Source organism: Cajanus cajan, chromosome 8 (genome assembly GCF_000230855.2).
Source record: "Cajanus cajan strain Asha chromosome 8, NIPB_CcT2T_4, whole genome shotgun sequence".
Classification (NCBI taxonomy): Eukaryota; Viridiplantae; Streptophyta; class Magnoliopsida; order Fabales; family Fabaceae; genus Cajanus; species Cajanus cajan.
Genome location: NC_138524.1, coordinates 53538697 through 53559690, shown reverse-complemented (window position 1 = coordinate 53559690; position 20994 = coordinate 53538697). Strand labels below are relative to the sequence as shown.

At 33.7% G+C, this 20994-nt stretch overlaps 1 protein-coding gene across 1 annotated transcript; it reads left to right on the top strand.

Annotated features, from left to right (window-relative positions):
* The first annotated feature begins 12472 nt into the window (after window positions 1–12472).
* On the top strand, window positions 12473–15447 carry LOC145950544 (uncharacterized). The gene is made up of 7 exons (XM_083061637.1): window positions 12473–12938; window positions 13041–13382; window positions 13617–13692; window positions 13795–13990; window positions 14699–14846; window positions 14953–15005; window positions 15409–15447. Exons 1-7 carry the CDS (start codon window positions 12473–12475, stop codon window positions 15445–15447), a joined length of 1320 nt encoding a protein of 439 aa, XP_082917763.1.
* The last annotated feature ends 5547 nt before the right edge of the window (window positions 15448–20994 follow it).

The window sequence follows — 20994 nt, the reverse complement described above, 5'->3', positions numbered from 1 at the left end:
TTTATTTAATTTTTTTGTTTGTTGGGTTTCTTTCTTTAGATGGTTGAGAGCAAAGAGATTGAGCTCATCATTCTATTGATTCCGAATTTGGCTCCTAAAAGTAATAGCAGACTGGACAATTGGAAGAATGGGAGGAATGGTGGTGGAGAGCATGTCTGTCAATGCCATTTTTAGCATCTTACTCCTAATTTTAGTTTTGTCTCTCTTCTTTTTTCATACCTTTCATCACAACACAAGCTCTTTTTTTTTTTTTTTTTTAATTTCCTGAATTCTTTGGGACTTGGAACTATTTATGAAAAACTGTTATCTTACATCTTTTCAAAACTTATAAAAAAAATTTGTTAAGACCCCTTATAATATTTTAAAATTTTAATTTAGTTTCATTTTAATTTTTAGATTTAATTTAGTCTCACTTGATAAAAATGCTAATAATGTTTGTCTTCCGTTTAAATTTCTTAAACGTCGTTAAAGAACCGTGAAAATCACGCCCGTGATTTTCAATCATACCTGTGATTCCTACGGTACGTCTAGGAGTGTTCATGTGACTGAGAATTCAAAAATTAAAATGCGATTAAATTGAAACTTTAAAATATTATAAAGAACGAACTAAAGTTTTAGAAAAAAAAAATATTCAGTAATGTTTTCCATTTTTTACAATGTACTTTATAATAGATAATTTTACACGGGAAAAAATATTGATAGTTTTCGATTAAAATCAGAAGCGATTTTGAATTTAAATGGCTTCTCATAAAATTAGTCGTTGACTCGTTTCTTCAAAAAAAAAATGATTTTTACGATTATAACCAAACAAAAATTAATTGCTAGTTTGTTGTTATACCAATTTTTTTTTAATATATGTAACTGTTAATACTGTATGTTATTAATAATAATAATTATTATTATTATTATTAATTAATGGTTGAAGTGATTTGTCGTTATTATTGATAAATTTTAAGAGTTCAGGGACTTTCGAGAAATTTTTAGATATTGGAAAAAAAAATTTAGTGGAGATCTAGTTTGACTCTAAGAAAAGAGATATAATTGAATTTCATAAATTCAATCCTAAGAATCTTAGAGAAGACAAAGAGATGAAAGCAAAATACAAAGGGTGATAACTTGAGATGTATATTAGATAGGCTATTCGATCACTAGAAACCAACAAGTCCAGAATCCTTCGACACCCTCAGTAGTCAAAGGGATCACATGATTAAACTCCTTGATCCATCCTTTTGGTATTCTCGATCATATGAACAACTTCGACCCCCCTTTCAACACATTTAGTTGTCAAAGGGATAACATGATCAAATTCTTTTATCAATCCCTTTAACACCCTTGATAGTCGAAGAGATCGTGCAATCAAGCTCAACTCCTCCCTTTAATACCCTTAGTGATCGAGTGGTTTGTGCAAATAAGAATGTTAATCCAACTAATCTCATTTGGCCCTTTCAATAGCTGACAAGGCAGAGTGACATCTAAAACCCATATCTTAAATTATGATGATAAAGGTAATTAGAGCTTAATCATTGGTGCGAAATCAATTATTAACATATTATCTCATTGATAATCTTAGGTCGCGACCCATTTAGATCAAGACTCATTATGATCGATATAAATAGCTTGTATCTCGAGATAAAATTACTATTCATTATTCACATATAATACATCGAGAGAGTAACTTATTTGAGTATTCGAATGTCTTTTGCCAGTGCACTCCCTTCAACGAGGACAGACAACTGGATCAAAGAGTGAAAATGAGTAAAGGCATCAACAAGGGAGAGAGAAGTATCATGTTATAAGTAGAAGATGAAAACAAAATAAGAAGGGTGTTAACTTTATTTCTTTGAATTTGTGTAATTCATACTATTAATTAATAAAGTGGATTGTTTCATTTGATGTTTATATTTTTTAAATAATTATCTTTTATAAAAAAATTTATTTTTTTATTTTATAAATTTATTCCGCAATTGCCTATATTTTTAATAATCATTAATTATTTTATATAATTTATTATTATTATTTTTTAAAATAATTCTAGGAGGGCACGGAGTTATATGAATAATAACTCTTGTTTCTTTGGTTTGACGTCTCAAGCGGAACTCATTTTATGATATCAATGTCAATGGGCATTGGCATTTCTGAAGTGTTGCATTGAAGTGCCAATTTTTGTTCATATGCCCATAATTGGAGCCAAAACATTTATTAAAGATAGACTTGCTGCTTGCTTGCTTAGACTTTTCAAAAGTGAATGAGTTGTTGAGGACTGTGAAATAAATTTTGTACCAACCTATACTGAATCATAAGGGTAAATAAGGTAATCAACTTATTCATTGTACAAATTAACCCAATTAAATGTGTTTTTTTTAAACATTTAATAATAAAAATATTTTTATTAGGTCTTTTGAAAAACATATATATACTATCCATTTATAAATTATAAGTCATCACAAAACAATGAAACACAAAAATTAACGCATTGAATTAACAGGTGTAAATAATGTCATATTATTTACTAATAAAATAATTATCATTAATATAATTTTTAAAATAATTATTATAAAAGTTAATAAATTTATTATATATACTTAATAATAAAAAAATCATTAGTGTAGCCCTTAAAATAATTATTATAAAAATTTAAAACTTATCATACATTATAATTTTGTGATTGAATAATAATATAAAATTAAAGTTATTGATTTGAGTGAAATTAAACTCAGATATCATAAATAAGATCTTGAATTTGAGTTTTTTAGATAAGGAAAAAATGTAGTTGTGAAAAAAATTAATCCTAAAATTGGTTAATCATATTTCTTGACAGAAATTAGGACATCTTCAATAGAAGTAACTCGTTTGAGTTGCTTCATTGAAAAATGAAAATAGTCTCCAGTGCGTCATGTCAGCATTAAGCAACTTAAGCATAAATTTATTCCAATAATAAGAAATTTTAAGAAATTCAACTTTTAGAATTTTTTTCTAATCATTTATGAACCAAATTTAATTTTTTATTAAAAAGCAACTCTCTCTCTTCTTCAAGCAACTCATGTTACCACGTCAGAGTCCTCCAATGACAAGAAATCAGGACATGAGTTGCTTCATGGAACAAGCAACTCCCATTGGAGTTGCTCTTAGTTATTGTCAATTGTAAGTAGATATTTCACATCAATAATAATTTAGTTTAAATAAATAATGTGTTAAATATGATTTTAATATCTCAAATTTAAGATAATTTTGTTTTTAATCCCTCAAATTTAAAAATTATTTTTTAGTCCCTATAATTTAAAAAAATTGTTTTAATCTCTATAGTCAAAATTTTGTTAGAAAATTTATCAAATACTATTAAATAAAATATATCTATAAGTATTTTTATTAGTGAAAATATCACATTAAATCTACTTGATGATGCATATAACTGTCTCAATCTGTCACTGTCACTTCAGACATATTATTGGTAACCTAAAAGATTAAAATAAATTTTTTGAAAATTATAAGAATTAAAAATAATAATTTTAAATTTAAGAGATTAAAAATAAATTATTATAAATTTAAGAGGGCTAAAAACACGAGTAACCCATAAAATAATTATGTGAACATTATGTACATTTTGAGTACTTATACTTTTTTTTTGTGTTGTAGCAGGAAATTAGTAGAAAAACATACTAAAGAATGCATATAGTGTTAATATTTACTCGTAATCATGATGTTTTCTTTTATATCAAAATACTTTCTTTGTTAAAAAGTATAGTTTAAATATATTTTTGATTTCTACAAAATTAGTAAATTTTGATTTGATCCTTAAAAAAATTATTTTCTAAAATTAAAATTATTGTTTAATTTTTATTTTTTATGTGAGTATTTTTAATTATAATTTTTAATTTATTAAAAGGTTAAATGTCCATTTTAAATATTATCCATAATTATTAGTGATATCTTGACGGCATTTGATATCTTTAAATTTTTTTTATAGAACCTTAAAATAAATGTTAAGATTTAATATATTTTTAGACTCTAGATTTTTATTAATTTTTTATTTTAATTTCTGAACAAATTTGATTTGGTTTTAATCCTTAAATTTTTTTTAAGTGAACTAAAATTTCAAGTTAGAGATCAAAATGTTAACAGGAAAAAAGTTTAAGGGCTTAAAGTGAAAATCGACAAAAAGAAAAAGTTTAAAATTAAAATTAGTAAAAAATTAATTTAGAGATTAAAAATAAAAATTGACAAAATTTTAGAAATGAAAAACATATTTAATTTTAAATATTATTTATCTATATTAAAATAATCATTAGAGACTAAAATGATTATTTAGATCTTAGAAGAATGAAAATGTAAAAAAAAAAAATAAACATCATACAGGAATCAAACTTTAAATTTATTCATTTTATAAGAATAAAAATATGTTATAAATTTTAGAAAGATAAAAAATAAATAAATAGTTGAATAAAGACAAAAATCAAAACATCATTTTCCTGAGATTAGAAGCATATGTTTAAGTCAAGAGATTTTATGAGATATTATAAGTTTTTTATATTAATAAAAGTAAAAGTAAATATATAATTAGCATAGGTTACGGGATATTATTATTGTATATTATATATTGATGGTCAATAATAGGTTTTATTTTCATTGTAAAGGATTGAATTTTTTGACTAGGTATAAAAACATTATGTTCATTTTCTGCGATACCAATAATTTATCTTCATAATAATAATAATTAATATGCAGGTTTAATATTTAATTATAAGCAGCTTCTAAAGATTTGTAGAGTTGTAGTTGTAGTAACTTTTGGGTACTCTAGAGGAATAGAACAAGATAGATCCTTTATAACTTGCATGTCCTACGTATACCCTAATTTTAGGATAGGGATAATTAACTTCTCTTTCTCTTAAAACCTATGCACGAATTAACCTACCAAGACGCTAAAAATAATGTGCCATAACATAACATAACATAATAATGGTACCAAAAAAGGAACCTTAATTATTGTTTTTCATTTGGATATATATGAGGTTTTTGAGTAAATTTACACATGACCCCTTTAATTATTTTCTTTTTCTATCAATGGTTTTGGATAGCCAATATATAAGATGTAACAATGGAAATTTGATTTAATTTGTTTAGAAGTAATGGAGGTAGCTGAAACCATGATTACATGTAGATAAAGGGTAGAATTAATTAGTATATATATAAGGGGAATATGTGTGCTGGTCGAGTAATTATAGTTCTTCTTTATATAATAGCTAGTAATCATTAATTGATTTCATATTTTTATAGTAAACTTTTGATCAGTGCCGATTTTTTTGTTACGTTGGGAAACATGTGAGCCAGTAGGTGTTGGCATGGTATTATATAACATATACCATTAGTGTACATGTGCATTAAATTATTTAAGAAAAAATATATGCATGGATAGAGTAAACTATATACATGTGTTAGCAGGTATTGCCATGGTATTATGTTTATATGTTTTTATTTTAAAATAATTTCATATTACTGCAGTAATTATTACAAATATATTTTATATAGAGATTTATTTATTATATAATATTTCGAATTTTCAAATATTAATTTTATATATTAAAATTCCTTTTTTCATCTAGAATTTTAATTATTAGTATTCTAATATTAGTTATTAAAAAAGTGTATTATTTTTTCTGTTAAATCTAAGTTATTGATATTTTTATTTAAATTAAAAAATTATCCATATAAAAATAACATATGAAAATTTGATAACTTTTTGAAATTTTCAAACTTTAATTAGTTTGATCACAAGTCTTTGAATTTTATCGTAAAATCAACTATATATAAGATATTTATATTCATCTTTTTTCATTTTTTTAAAGATTTTTTACACTAATATAATGATATGTTATTTATCACTTAAAGTTTTGTATTATCTCATGTATTGTTCAATAAATGTTTTCAAATTAGAATGAAATTCAATTTTTCTTATCTTTTGTATTCTTTTTTAATTTATAGACTTGCACAAGATTGATCGTATTTTACTTATTCTAAATTTATTGTTACTAAAAGAATGTTTTCATATATATTTAATATTCTATCGACAATTATCTATCTATATATGTATCATGTATATCGGTTTGAGTTTATAGGATGAATTAATTAAATCTCCATCTCATCATTAAAAATATTTAAATATTCAATTTTATTATATATTATTAAATAATGAATGCAGCTAAATTAGTTATACAAAGTCGCCATTATATTTTTTAATTATAAAATCTGTTTTCTTTAATATTACTTATGAAATATATAGATATATAGATACATCATTGAATGGTGGAATTGGGAGTGTTTCCTTATAGCCGACCCTAGTTTCTTTCTCTTCTTTTGTGGTGTTTTTTTGTTTCTTCTGTTTGATTTTTTCTTTTCTCCCGTTGAAGTGTTTTGGTACTCATTTATTGGCCATTTTCTCTAAGGTTGTTGCCAATATCCTTTGGTCACAAGTAATGACCCTCTCCCATCTCTTATTCTCTTAATTTAATGATTATTTTAAAGGAGTTTGATTTTTATTTTACTCAAACTGGTTGTATGCTTCAATTATTATTATTATTATCATAATATGATAAGTATTTTCTATCGAAAACAATTTAATTGGAAGAAATTGAATTGTTATAAATGATAAAATCCTTCTTTCTTTCGAATATTTACCATGGTTGTATATTTAAAATTATTAGTTAAATTAAAACAATTTCTTATTAATTAATCAATAGTGGGAATGAGTTGGTATGCTTATAAAATAATATAACTTTGTTGATATTTTGGGCAGCCATATCCTGATAAAAGCATTATGGAATGAAATATAAGTAAAACAAAATTGGCAAAAGTTAACCAAGAGAAGAATTTTCCTTGTTATGGGATGTTTGTTATTACTCTAATCTATTAGTATTATTTCAAAGTTTAAATTTTATATATTGGTAGTGTAAAAAAAATTACATCATCAAATAATTTCTATTATTAGGGTAAGTGTGAATCTATTTAGATTCAAATTTAAAAACAAATTAAAAAATATTTTATTATTATTTTTTAATAGAGAAATTTTGAAAATAAATTAATTTTGTATTAAAAAGATTTTGTGACTTTTATATAGTTATTGTCAAAATTAACAAACTTAATATGTATAATAATTTGTAATGAAATGCTAGTAAAAGTGTTATTTATGGTGCATAACTTATTTACTTTTACTATTATTCTTATTTAATTAAATATTATACTTCTTAAAATAATTAATTTGGTTAATAAATTTTAGAAAAACATTTTAATATAAATTATTTAAACATGAATAAAAAATTAATCCTAGAGTGGTCATAAATGTTCCCTTATCTAATTATGTTAAAATTAAGGTAAAATTAATGGTGCTTTAATTTCTTTAGTCATATGTAGTGTATAATTATTGTATTTTTTTAAGAGTACATTGATAAATCTTTGATATTGGGGTCTTTGAATTTCTTATTGGCTAACGACTTCGAAGGATGAGGTAAAATAAAAGACTCTTTGACACTTAAGTTAAGTCTGACACAAATATCTAAGTTAGTAATAAATGAATAATGATTTTATTTATATTTGTTTTAACTATTTATATTGGTCATAATGAATTTAGATTTGTTAGAATTAGTTTTTAATTACCAATTAGCTAATACGATTGTTAATAATGGATTAACCTTTCAACCTTTATTCCCTTAATTAATTATGTAATCCATGTTATGATGGTTCAGGGGAACAAGTGTCTCGGTCATCTTGGCACTCTTGACTATCATGAGTGTTGAGATGATCATAATTGGGTCGATTATACACAATCATTGTCTATCTCGATATCCCAAACAACGCTAATTAATCATGTAGTGTAGCTATAATTGGGTCGATTACACATAATGACTATCTATTTTAACTATATCAATAGATGGGAATGTCGAGACAACTGCAACTAGAGCCAAACAAGTAGTGTGATTGATTATTTTAGCTATCTCAATAGTCAAGAGTATCAAAAATGTAATTCCTTTTTGGTGTAGTTACGATAATTGCAATACTCTTTTTATTTTAATAAGTTGAAAAATGTTAACTAATTCATATTTATTAAAATAAAAGAGTTATTTTATTCAGTAGCATTAAGTTTATTAACAATTTCTATTATTTTCCTAAAATTATCTTTAAAATTATAAAGATTCGTCATCTAACTATTTTTATTTAATTAATTAATATGTTTTTTTTAGGAGAAAATTAATTAATGTGTTCGTGTTATGTTCTCCGATCTTCTTAATAGAGTAGATGAATTTATCTTATAGATGTGTAATATTTATTGTAACATAATTATGGATATTTTAGTTAAAATTAATTAATTCAATAAATAATTTAAAAAAAAACTTATACAAAGAGTAAAAAAATTTATAAAATATGCCTTACATATAGGACAAAATACAAAATAATCAAGACAAGTGGGTTCATATACGCGTAAGAAAAAACTCATACTTATTGAGATTTAATAAAATCATATATAATATTTTTTTTTCTGTTATATATATTATTTTAACATTCTTGAATTTACACAATATAACACTACACCAAAATTAATTTTTTGTGGCAATTAATTTATTATTTAGCGGCCATATAAATAATCATTATTTTTTTACCAGCATTTAAATAAAGGCTGGTGTATTCAGTGTCGCTAATACTATTACCGAAATTTATATAAAATGCTGGTAAAGATCTACTAAATTATCGGAAAAACTTATTTTTTTTAGTGGCAATTCTAGTAGTCATTTTAAAGGCTATTAAAAGTTATTTTTTTCAATTGTCTCATTTACTTTAAATAATTTATTCTTATAATTTCCTTTTCTAAATTCACAACTTATATACTTTTTTTATCTCTACTCGATGTGGGATTTGTAAGATGAGAGTTGTCTTTTATTTATATATTTTTTAATTTATTTTTTTAATTGTTTTGTCTATTAAGAAACGTGAGATTTATAAGGTGAAAGTTGCTCTTTAATTGTTTTATAACACTATTGAATTTGATAATAATGGGTGATTTGATACCAATTTAGAATAGTAAATTAGGAGTCAACCCTATAAAATGAACCTGTAAGGTGATAGTTATTACTCACTTATATATTATTTAATTATCTTATCTCTAATCGACGTGGGACTTAAGTTTTTTCTAATAAATAATTATCACTAATTGTAAATTTTAGTGTAATATAAATGTATTTTTAGTGACTATTATATATTAGCCATTAATATTTTTATATATGATGGTAATTAAATTATTATTATTAAATAATTGTCTTTAATAACAAATTTTATTATAGCGTAATTACATGAAAAAGTTAAGAAAGATGTAATTTATCGAGAAGTATTCACATTATATACATATGTCTCAAATAGTATTTGAAGAAAAATACATGTGAACAAAATATAATATTGGTTATAGATGGTTAAAAAAAGTATGAAGTAAAGTGTTGTTAAATAAAAAATGGAAAATACGTGGGAGTGTCCCTTTCATGTTCATTTACGATGGATGTGGAAGGAGAGTGATGGTCCCAAACCATACGTGCGTGCAACGCATCCAACTCTGGATTTTAGAGAAGCTGAGAAGGTCAAACCCTAAATATTCGTGGCCCCACAAAAACTTCACTTTGATTGCATATAAAGGTGACACTTGTCATTTCCTATCACACAACTCATATTCATTGCCACATTATCACAATGGATCAGTAGTGACATTTTTTTTTTTTAAATATATGATAATAGGGTTATCGAATGAGGATAGGGGTAAAAAAGTAAAGTGTGCACTGTGAAAAAAATTTGATTAAATTGGTCTTTATAATTAATAAAGTAGAAAATTAGTTTTTAAAATATATTATTAATTAATTTAGTTTCTTAATTAATATATGGTAAAATTGTATTGTTCAATCAAAAATCAATTTGATTATTGGTTCGAAAGTTAATAGAACTTGAAATATTTTTAAATCGATTAAAACCAGTTTAATCAACTCAAAATTGGTGGCAAAAATTGTTTGAATCAATTTCATTTTAAAATAATATTTTATTTTTATATTTAATTTAAAGTATTTCTTAACAAAAATAAAAATACTATTAAATAAAATATAGAAATTAGAATTAATCATTTTATCAATTATTATTAATATTTTTCTTATTAAAATATATTTTAATCAATTAAATTAATTTAAAAATTTTAATATCAATTTTTTTTATAATTTACATTATATTAACTTAATATTTTTTATTTTAAATGTAAACTTGTTATTATTAATATATTATTATATTTTATTAATGTTTAAATTTAAATATTATATTATAGTTGTGAGACCCCCTTTTTCCTTTTCTCTCCCCGACTCCATATTCTCACTCACTCTCACTTGCACTCTCTTTTGCACCCTTGTAGTTGATCTTTCTTTCCTCTCAAGCCCTTAACCTTGTTCAAATTCCTTTCTCTCTAGCTGAAGCCGTGAGTGATCTTGGAGGCCCTTCCTCGCAACTTTGAAGCCGTTCGGAGCTAGCCGTGTGCGGAGTTCTCTTCCTCTTCGTCTCTTCCGTTCTTCTCTTCCCGGAGCTCGGATTCTTCGCACCGAGGTAAGGGAAGCTAGGTCTTTAGTTGTTTGGGTTGAAAACGAGTTCCTAAACTCATGGTGTGGCTGAGTTATGTTGATTGATGAGCTATTGTGGTGAAAATGGAGTTTTGGGGTTTTCGGGGTTTTTGAAGAAATTTGGGTTTTCTTGGATTTGAGGTTGCTTGTTGAAAATGAGGTGTTTTTATTGATGTTTGATGAAAATGAGAACTTTTGGATGGTTTGCATGTGGATTTCCTAGCCGTTTTTGCAGATTTTTGAAGAGATTTTCGAACTTGGTGAGTTGCTGCTGAGCTTCGCGTTGGGCACCTTTCTTCGCGCCAGGCACGTGATCACCTGGAGGCTCCATTTAGGTAAGCTCGCCGGGCGCAAAGATGTATGCGTCAGGTGTGTTTGAGGATGAGAGCCTCTGGATGGCCCACGCCGAGCGCGGCTTGGACTGCGCCGGGCACGATACCAGTAAGTGACAAGATTTTGGGTTTTTGGCATGGCGCCGGGCGCGACCTTTGTCGCGCTGAGCGTGAGGACTCCTTGGGAGTCTCTGCCATGGGGACGCTGGGCGCAATTTGAATTGCGCTAAGCGCGAGACCTTGGGAGGTCTCTGCCTTCCCCGCGCTGGGCGCAGGTTAGGGCATGCTAGGCGCATGAGACTCCTCAGAGTCTCTGCCTGGGGTTGCACTGGGCGCAATTAGTATTGCCCAAAGCGCGGGTGAGCGTTGGGCTCTCTGGCTGGGTTACGCCGGGCGCGAGAACTCTGCACCGGGCGTGCTGGCCCCTGGTGCTCTCTGGTTGTGCCACGCCGGGCGTCACCATGAGTGCGCTGGGCGCGTAGGATGATGTAGAATTATATGCTGATAGTTGTTGAATTATGCTGAAGTTGTGGATAGATATTGTTTGTGCCAAACTAAGCTGTAATTGATGAATATGCTGTGCTGATTAGATGATAATGCTGAATAATGATGTTAAGCTGTAATAGATGTATATTGCCGTGCTGAGCTGGGCTGTTATGGATGATTATTAATGCTGAATTAAATTATTGCTGTGTTGAAAGTTGTTTAGCTGTGCTGTGTTGTGCTGTTAAGCTGTGCCGTATGATGTTATAGCCGCTAAGTCGGTGTTGTTATAGCCGCTAAGCGGTGCTATTATGGCTACTAGAGTGGTGCTATTATTGCTGCTTTGCAGTGCTGATATTGCCGCTTTGCGGTGCTGATATTGCTGAATGTTGTGATGTAGTATAAGCTGGTTGATGTGCTGATAGCTGTAGCTGTTTACCATTCATATTGTTATATATGTATGTTGATTTCTTTCACTAGCTTACCCTTTGTTGTTTCCATTGTGTTTGGACTGTGATGATCATACATTGTATAGGAGCAGAGCAGGGATAGGTTGGTGGCTGGTGGTAAGTCTGCAGCTGGCAGATAGAGTTGATCCTCTTGGGTGTTTTGTTGTTTTTAGCTACTTGGTGTAGTAGCTATTAATGTATTTTATGCACTTTAACTCTATCCAGACTTGGACCATGTGTATATATATATATATATATATATATATATATATTCTAGACACTATATGTATACACTTGTTCCTTTCTGTGTGGTGTTTTTGGTGCACTGTGTTGTGTGTAGAAACCAGTCGGGTCGTTACACTTTAGTGGTATCAAAGCAGTTCGAGTCTAGTGGACGCTCTTTGGGGGTGGTTCCTTTAGGATTTTTTTGTGCTGAACTCTGTGCTGTGATGATTTCTTGTTGTTTTTTGTGTTGTTGATTGTTGTTTGGTTTAGTTATTGTATACTGAAGATGTTGTTACTTTTGTAGACAATGACGAGAACCAATGAGCAGATAGCCCATGCCATGGAGATGATGACTATGGCTATGCAACAACAAAATGCCTATTTTGCTCGGATGGATGCTGATAGAGCTGCAGCTGGTGCAGTAAGGCCCACGAGGTCACATGAGAGCTGGGATCTAGCTGAGTTCCGGAAATGCCATCCTCCGCAGTTCAGGGGAGATGCAAATCTAGAGGTAGCTGACCACTGGATTTGTGAGTTGGAGAAGATCTTTGTAGTGCTGGGATGTTCTCAAGAGAAGAGGCTGGCATATGCTGTGTACATGCTGGTTGGGGAGGTTGAGCATTGGTGGAGGGTTACTCACCATATGCTGACCGCTAGAGGAGTGGGTGTTGATTGGGAGTGCTTCAGGAGGATGTTCTTGGATAAGTATTTCCCCGAGAGCGTGAGACACGCCAAGGAGGCTGAGTTTATGCGGTTGCACCAAGGTGGACTGTCTGTATCTGAGTATGCGATGAGATTCGAGCACCTGACTCATTTTTATTCGCAAGGTATTTTTGAGGTCTGGAAATGCAAGAAATTTGCTGAAGGTCTAAAGCATGAGCTGAAAAGGGTGGTGGTGCCTATGGCCATCACTGAGTTTCCGGCCTTAGTGGAGAAGGCGAAGGTTGTTGAGCGGTTGAAAGGTGGCAACCGTGTGGTGAAGACTGTTGAGAGGCCAGTTGGGTCCAAGAAAGGAGGAAATCAGAGGAAGCCGTATGATAGGCCCCAACCCCAACAAGGGGGTTCTGTCATTATGCAACCTTCTAATTCTGCTAGGGGAGGGAGACAGGGTGGAGGTGCCACTCTCAGATGTTACAGGTGTGCTGGGCCCTACTTTGTCAAGGATTGTCCACACACAGAGAGCCGGTGTTTCAAATGCCATCATATGGGTCATGAGTCGACCAACTGCCCTGCTAGGAACAAATCAGAGAGGGGTGATGCTCAGAGGGGTGGTGCCTAGAGAGGTGATGCTCAGAGGGGTGACAGACCCACTACAGCTGGTAGAGTATTCGCTTTGACTGGGGCTGAAGCTTCTACTTCCTCAGATCTTGTGAAGGGGAAGGGTAGAGTTGCTGGTAAGGATGTGATGATTCTTTTCGACTCTGGTGCTTCACATTCCTTTATATCTTATGCTTGTGTTGCTATGCTGGGTGTGCCTGTATGTGATTTGGGGTTGTGATTACTAGTATCGACACCCGCTTCTACTTTGGTAGTTGCTTTTGAGTTATGTGCTGGTTGTCCGATTGTTGTGAATGAGAGAAGGTATAAGGTGAACTTGATTTGTTTGCCTTTGGTTGACATTGACATAATCTTAGGGATGGATTGGTTGTCTGCCAATCGCATCCTTATAGATTGTGCCAATAGGATACTGATTTTTCCTCAGAAGGAGGAAGAGCTGTTGATTTCAGCTGGCCAAGCTGAATCATTACTGAGAGATGGAGCAGAGTGCTATCTTCTGCTTGCTGCCATGAGTGTGGAGACTGAGAGAGTTATAACTGATATTGATGTGGTGAGGGACTTTGTTGAGGTGTTCCCTGATGAGGTGCCGGGATTACCTCTTGTTAGGGAGATGGAGTTTAGCATTGACTTGGTTCCAGGTGCGGGGCCAGTGTCGGTGGCTCCTTATAGGATGGCTCCTGCTGAGTTGGTTGAACTGAATGGTCAGTTGGAGGACCTGCTAGAGAAGCAGTTGGTGCGGCCGAGTGTATCGCCGTGGGGTGCTCCTGTGTTGTTGGTAAAGAAGAAGGATGGAGGTAGTCGACTGTGTGTTGATTACTGGCAGTTGAACAAGTTGACCATTAAGAACAAATATCCACTTCCCCGGATAGATGACTTAATGGATCAACTGAGGGGAGCATCTGTTTTCTCGAAGATTGACTTGAGGTTAGGATATCACCAGATCAGGGTGAAGGAGGGTGACATACCGAAGACTGCTTTCAGGACTAGGTATGGTCACTATGAGTATGTTGTGATGCTGTTTGGTGTGACCAACGCCCCTGTAGTGTTCATGGATTACATGAACAAAATTTTCCGGCCGTTCTTGGATAAATTTGTGGTGGTATTTATTGATGACATCCTAATTTGTTCAAGAACCCCGGAGGAGCATGGTGAGCACTTGAGGTTAGTGCTGGAGATTTTGAAAGCGAAGCAGCTGTACGCTAAACTTTCAAAATGTGAGTTTTGGTTGGATGAGGTGAAGTTCTTGGGCCACGTGATCTCAATTGAGGGGATTGCTGTTGATCCGACTAAGGTGGAGTCGGTATTGCAGTGGGAGCGTCCAAGAACTGTCACTGTTATTCGGAGTTTTGTGGGTTTGGCGGGTTACTATAGGAGGTTGATTGAGGGATTCTCCAAGATAGTGGCGCCTTTAACCCAGTTGGCGAGGAAGGAACATCTGTTCATTTGGACAGATGCCTGTGAGCGGAGGTTGATGAGTTGAAGAGGAGGTTGACTACTTCTCCTGTGCTAGTGTTACTGGACTCTGGTGAATCATTTGATGTGTACTGCGATGTTTCTCACCAGGGTCTAGGGTGCGTGCTGATGCAAAACAAGAAAGTAGTGGCATATGCTTCAAGGCAACTGAAGAATCATGAGAGGAATTATCCCACTCACGACTTGGAGTTAGCAGCTGTGGTGTTTGCCTTGAAGATATAGAGAAATTATTTGTATGGTGCTCGATTCAGCGTCTTCAGTGATCATAAGAGTCTGAAGTATCGGTTTGATCAGAAAGAGCTGAACATGAGGCAAAGACGGTGGATGTAATTTCTGAAGGATTATGATTTCCAGTTGATGTATCATCCTAGTAAGGCCAATGTTGTGACAGATGCGCTAAGTAGGAAATCCATCCACATGTCTAGTTTGATGGTGAGAGAGATGGACCTGGTTGAGGAGTTTAGAGATCTAAACCTCTGTGTGGAGCTAGCTCAGAATCACATTAGTTGTGGGATGATTACCATAACTAGTGAATTCTTGAGGCAGGTTGAACTTAAGCAGTTGCAAGATGTGGAGCTGGTGTAGCTTCTTGGTTTGTTGGGTACCGAGAAGGCTGTTGGTTTTGAGCTGGGTGAAGATGGAATCTTGAGGTTCAAAGGCAGAATTTGCCTACCTCAGGATGCTGAGTTGAGGAGAGCTGTGTTAGAGGAAGGCCACAAGAGCAGACTTAGCATACATCCTGGTATGACTAAGATGTACCAAGACCTTAAGAAGACTTTCTGGTAGTCTGGTATGAAAAGGGAGATAGGTGAATATGTGGCGGCCTGTTTGACCTGTCAGAAGGCAAAGGTTGAGCATCAGAAGCCGAGTGGGTTGATGCAGCAGATGGAGATTCCGGAATGGAAGTGGGATAGTATCACTATGGACTTCATCGTCGGGTTGCCTAGGTCGGCTAAGAATAGTGATGCTATCTGGGTGATTGCTGATCGGTTGACCAAGTGTGTACATTTCTTGCCTGTCAACATCAAGTGGTCCTTGGTGAAGCTAACGCAGTTGTATGTGAGAGAAATAGTACGGTTGCACGGGTGCCTTCCAGTATTATTTCAGACAGAGATCCGAGGTTCACTTCTAGATTTTGGTAGAGTCTACACCAAGCCTTAGGCACGAAGCTGAAGCTGAGTTGTGCTTATCATCTGCAAACGGATGGTCAGTCAGAGAGGACAATCCAGTCTTTGGAGGATTTCCTAAGGGCTTGTGTGTTAGACCACTTGGGAAGCTAGGAGGATGTCCTACCATTGGTTGAGTTCACGTACAATAATAGCTTTCATGCTAGTATTGGGATGACGCCGTTTGAAGCCTTGTATGGCAGGAGATGTAGGACTCCTCTGTCCTAGTATCAAGATGGTGAGTCAGTGGTTGTGGGACCGGAGCTGATCCTATAGACTACTGAGAAGGTGAAGATGATTCAGGGGAGGATGAAGACTGCTTAGAGTAGGCAGAAATCTTATGCTGATAAAAGGCGCAAGCCTTTAGAGTTTGCTGAGGGGGAACATGTGTTTCTGAAGGTGACCCCGACTTCTGGTGTGGGTAGAGCGTTGAAGGCAAGGAAGTTGACACCGAGGTTTGTCGGTCCCTATCAGATCATATAGCGTGTGGGTCCGGTTGCTTATCGGTTGGCTTTGCCACCGTCTCTTTCAAACCTACACGATGTATTTCATGTATCCAGTTGAGGAAGTATGTTCATGACCCTGGTCATGTGGTGGAGCTGGATGATGTGCAAGTGAAAGAGAACCTGACATTTGAGAAGTTGCCGGTAGTTGTGGTTGATCATAAGCTGAAGGAGTTGAGGGGCAAGTCCATTGCTCTGGTAAAGGTGTTGTGGGATGCAGCTACTGGTGAGGCTACTTGAGAGGTGGAGCAGCAGTGCAGTGTGCGGTATCCGTTTCTTTTCCCAAGTAAGTCTGTTTACGGGGACAAAAACTCTTATTGTTGGGGAGGTTGTGAGACCCATTTTTCCTTTTCTCTCCCCGACTCCATATTCTCACTCACTCTCACTTGCACTCTCTTTTGCACCCTTGTAGTTGATCTTTCTTTCCTCTCAAGCCCTTAACCTTGTTTAAATTCCTTTCCCTCTAGCTGAAGCTGTGAGTGATCTTGGAGGCCCTTCCTCGCAACTTTGAAGCCATTCGAAGCTAGCCGTGTGCGGAGTTCTCTTCCTCTTCTTCTCTTCCGTTCTTCTCTTCTCGGAGCTTGGATTCTTCGCACTGAGGGAAGGGAAGCTCGGTCTTTAGCTGTTTGGGTTGAAAACGAGTTCCTAAACTCATGGTGTGGCTGAGTTATGTTGATTGATGAGCTGTTGAGGTGAAAATGGAGTTTTGGGGTTTTTGAAGAAATTTGGATTTTCTTGGATTTGAGGTTGCATGTTGAAAATGAGGTGTTTTTATTGATGTTTGATGAAAATGAGAACTTTTGGATTGTTTGCATGTGGATTTCCTGGCCGTTTTTGCATATTTTTGAAGAGATTTTCGAACTTGGTGAGTTGTTGTTGAGCTTCGCATTGGGCACCGTTCTTCGCGCCAGGCGCGTGACCACCTGGAGGCTCCATTTAGGAAAGCTCGCCGGGCGCAAAGATGTGTGCGTCGGGCGTGTTTGAGGATGAGAGCCTCTGGATGGCCCACGTCGAGCGCGGCTTGGACTGCGTCGGGCGCGATACTAGTAGGTGACATGATTTTGGGTTTCTGGCATGGCGCCGGGCGCGACCTTTGTCGCGCTGAGCGTGGGGACTCCTTGAGAGTCTCTGCCATGGGGACGCTGGGCGCAATTTGAATTGCGTTGGGTGAGAGACCTTGGGAGGTCTCTACCTTCCCCGCGCTGGGCGCGAGTTAGGGCACGCTGGGCACATGAGACTCCTCAGAGTCTCTGCCTGGGGTTACGCTGGGCGCAATTGGTATTGCGCCAGGCGCGGGTGAGCCTTGGGCTCTCTGGCTGGGCACGCCGGGCGCGAGAACTCTTGTGTCGGGCGCGCTGGCCCCTGGTGCTCTTTGGTTGTGCCACGCCGGGGGTGACCATGAGTGCGCCGGGCGCGTATGGTGATGTAGAATTATATGCTGATAGTTGTTGAATTATGCTGAAGTTGTGGATAGATATTGTTTGTGCCGAACTAAGCTGTAATTGATGAATATGATGTGCTGATTAGATGATAATGCTGAATAATGATGTTAAGCTGTAATAGATGTATATTGCCGTGATGAGCTGGGCTGTTATGGATGGTTATTAATGATGAATTAAATTATTGTTGTGTTGAAAGTTGTTTAGCTGTGCTGTGTTGTGCTGTTAAGCTGTGCCGTATGATGTTATAGCTGCTAAGTCGGTGCTGTTATAGCTGCTAAGTCAGTGCTGTTATTGCCGGTAAGCGGTGCTGTTATGGCCATTAGAGTGGTGCTGTTATTGCTGCTTTGCAGTGCTGATATTACCGCTTTGCGGTGCTGATATTGCTGAATGCTGTGATGTAGTATAAGCTGGTTGATGTGCTGATAGCTGTAGCTGTTTACCATTCATATTGTTATATATGTATGTTGATTTCTTTCACTAGCTTACCCTTTGTTGTTTTCATTGTGTTTGGACTGTGATGATCATACATTGTATGGGAGCAGAGTAGGGATAGGTTGGTGGCTGGTGGTAAGTTTGCAGCTGGCAGATAGAGTTGATCCTCTTGGGTGTTTTGTTGTTTTTAGCTACTTGGTGTAGTAGCTATTGATGTATTTTGTGCACTTTAACTCTATCCAGACTTGGACCATGTATATATATATATATTCTAGACACTATATGTATACACTTATTCCTTTCTGTGTGGTGATTCTGGTGCGTTGTGCTCTGTGTAGAGACTAGTCGGGTCGTTACAATAGTTAGTTTAAACTATTACATATACATTGAATGCTTTACTAGTAGAAAAAAAAAGATTTAAAATCCATTATTTTAGTCTATAAAATAAGTTGTAGAACACCCCTCAATCAAAGTAACTCCCACCCATTCGGATTCATGAATGATATTCGACAACCATGGCAGCACAAACAGTAAGACTTGTTATTGACATTATGAGATCACTTGTTGGGTAACAATTAGCTTGAATATTATTAAGCCATTTCAATCCAAATGAAGCAACAATAACCACAGCCCCCAAGAACAACATCAGTATCACCCTAACTACCGAGCCTTCCACAAGCTGAAATGCACCAGACTGTGTTATTTCAAAATGAAAACTTATGTTGTGTGAGAGTGAGACAAAGGGGGAGAGAATGAAGACAAAATAAAACACTCTAGAAGCAATTATTTTTCAACCGATTTAGTAAAAGAGATAATCACCTATACACTGTTAGTGTAAAATTTTTTCACTGGTAACCAATCATATCTTTTAATAGTGACATGTCAGTTGCTTATTTAATGAAATAATAATAAAATAAGTAACTTTAAAAGATATGATTGGTTGCTAGTGTAAAAAAGTTTACACTGACAATGTAGGGATGATTAACTCTTAGTAAAATATATTTAAAATTGGTTGTAACTCAACCAATTTTAAAAATATTGGAATAATTTTAAAAATGTCACTGTGTTGATATATATTTTAAATCTGCTAAACATTTAATCCACTCAAAATATATTCTATTTAATTAGTTGTGATGTAATTAATTTTAAAAGTGTTGTCATAATTTTAAGAATATCATCCCGTCATTTATTAAATCAGTTGTGAACAATCGATTTAATAACTTGAATGTTATAAACTATTTTTGTACCGGTATTAAGAACTTATAAATTACATTTTATTTTAATTTGTGTAATGAAGCTATGATATTATATTTATTTAATATTATTTTTTGTGTTAATAAGAATATGACTTAATTGTACTTTGTTATCCTATGGTTTAACTTTTTGATGAATTTTGGCCCCAAGTTTCTTTTCTTATGAATTGTGCCTTCAAGCTTTTAGATTTTGGCGATTTGTTATATTAATTACCTATCAAAATACTAATGGAATACTGACTTGACATGTCTAACATGAATAAACTTAATGATGCGACATGTTTGATAGAGATTTAATTATACTTTTTGTCCTCGCACATTCATTTTTTGGTGAATTTTGTCCTTAAGTAATTTTTCTCACAAGGCAATTTGTCTCCTGATAATTGCCAATCATGCATACATATTTTATTCAATTTAGGCAATTATTAATATACTTTATACTCATAAATCTTGTTTTTGACCATAAAACAATTAGTTAAGATGTAATTTCAATTTTAAGATTTAATTGTTTAAATATTAAGTATTTTTAATGTTTTTCTTTGTCGAGATATAACACAAAGACAAATAATTTGGAAGTTACAAATCTCAAACGGGAACTTTAGCTACAAACTACATAGAAGACCGTTATAAGCTAGCAAAATTTGCTCAGAGCGACCAAACCATCTTTTTGTGTCCCTCTCACCTTCAACCTACTCCATCTCATTCACCAAAGTTCAAGAAGCGTTGTCTTGTGCATGGGTTACCTAAGCCTAAGATGAATCTCTAGGAGGATCAAAGTTTGAAGCATTCAAAACATCTCTCTCTGCAAAAAGAGTAGAAATAGAAGTAAAAAGAAGTTGAGTTGGCAGTTGAGCAAGACAAAATGATTCAAGAAGCCCTTCAAGCATCATCTACTAAAGTTGCAACACAACAAGGTAATTTGGAACTAGAGCAGATGTTGGGAGAATTGCTAATGGAAGGACACCACATTGTCTCCTTGCCTAAGGCATTCTCCAAGGTGATGTACGACAAGAACCATCCTAAGATAGCGAGGGAAGTTCATAATCCACTCACCAAGAAGTATTTATTAGCCAAGTATCCATCCTCACCTCTTTCTTAGAATCTTCGTCCAACACAGACAAGAGTGTCTGATGTTGCAGACAAGATTGTTGAAGCACCTTTAGTACCCTTGCAAGTCCAAAGTGTTCCATTAGCACTAATTGCTGAACCTGTTATTTTGTTTGAGGAATCAAGAGCAGGTACTAGAGAAGTCTTAGTGCCTATTAAAGAGACTACTAGAACATATGTAGGGACAACTAGTGACATTTCATAAACCTCTGTTGACTCTAATGCAATT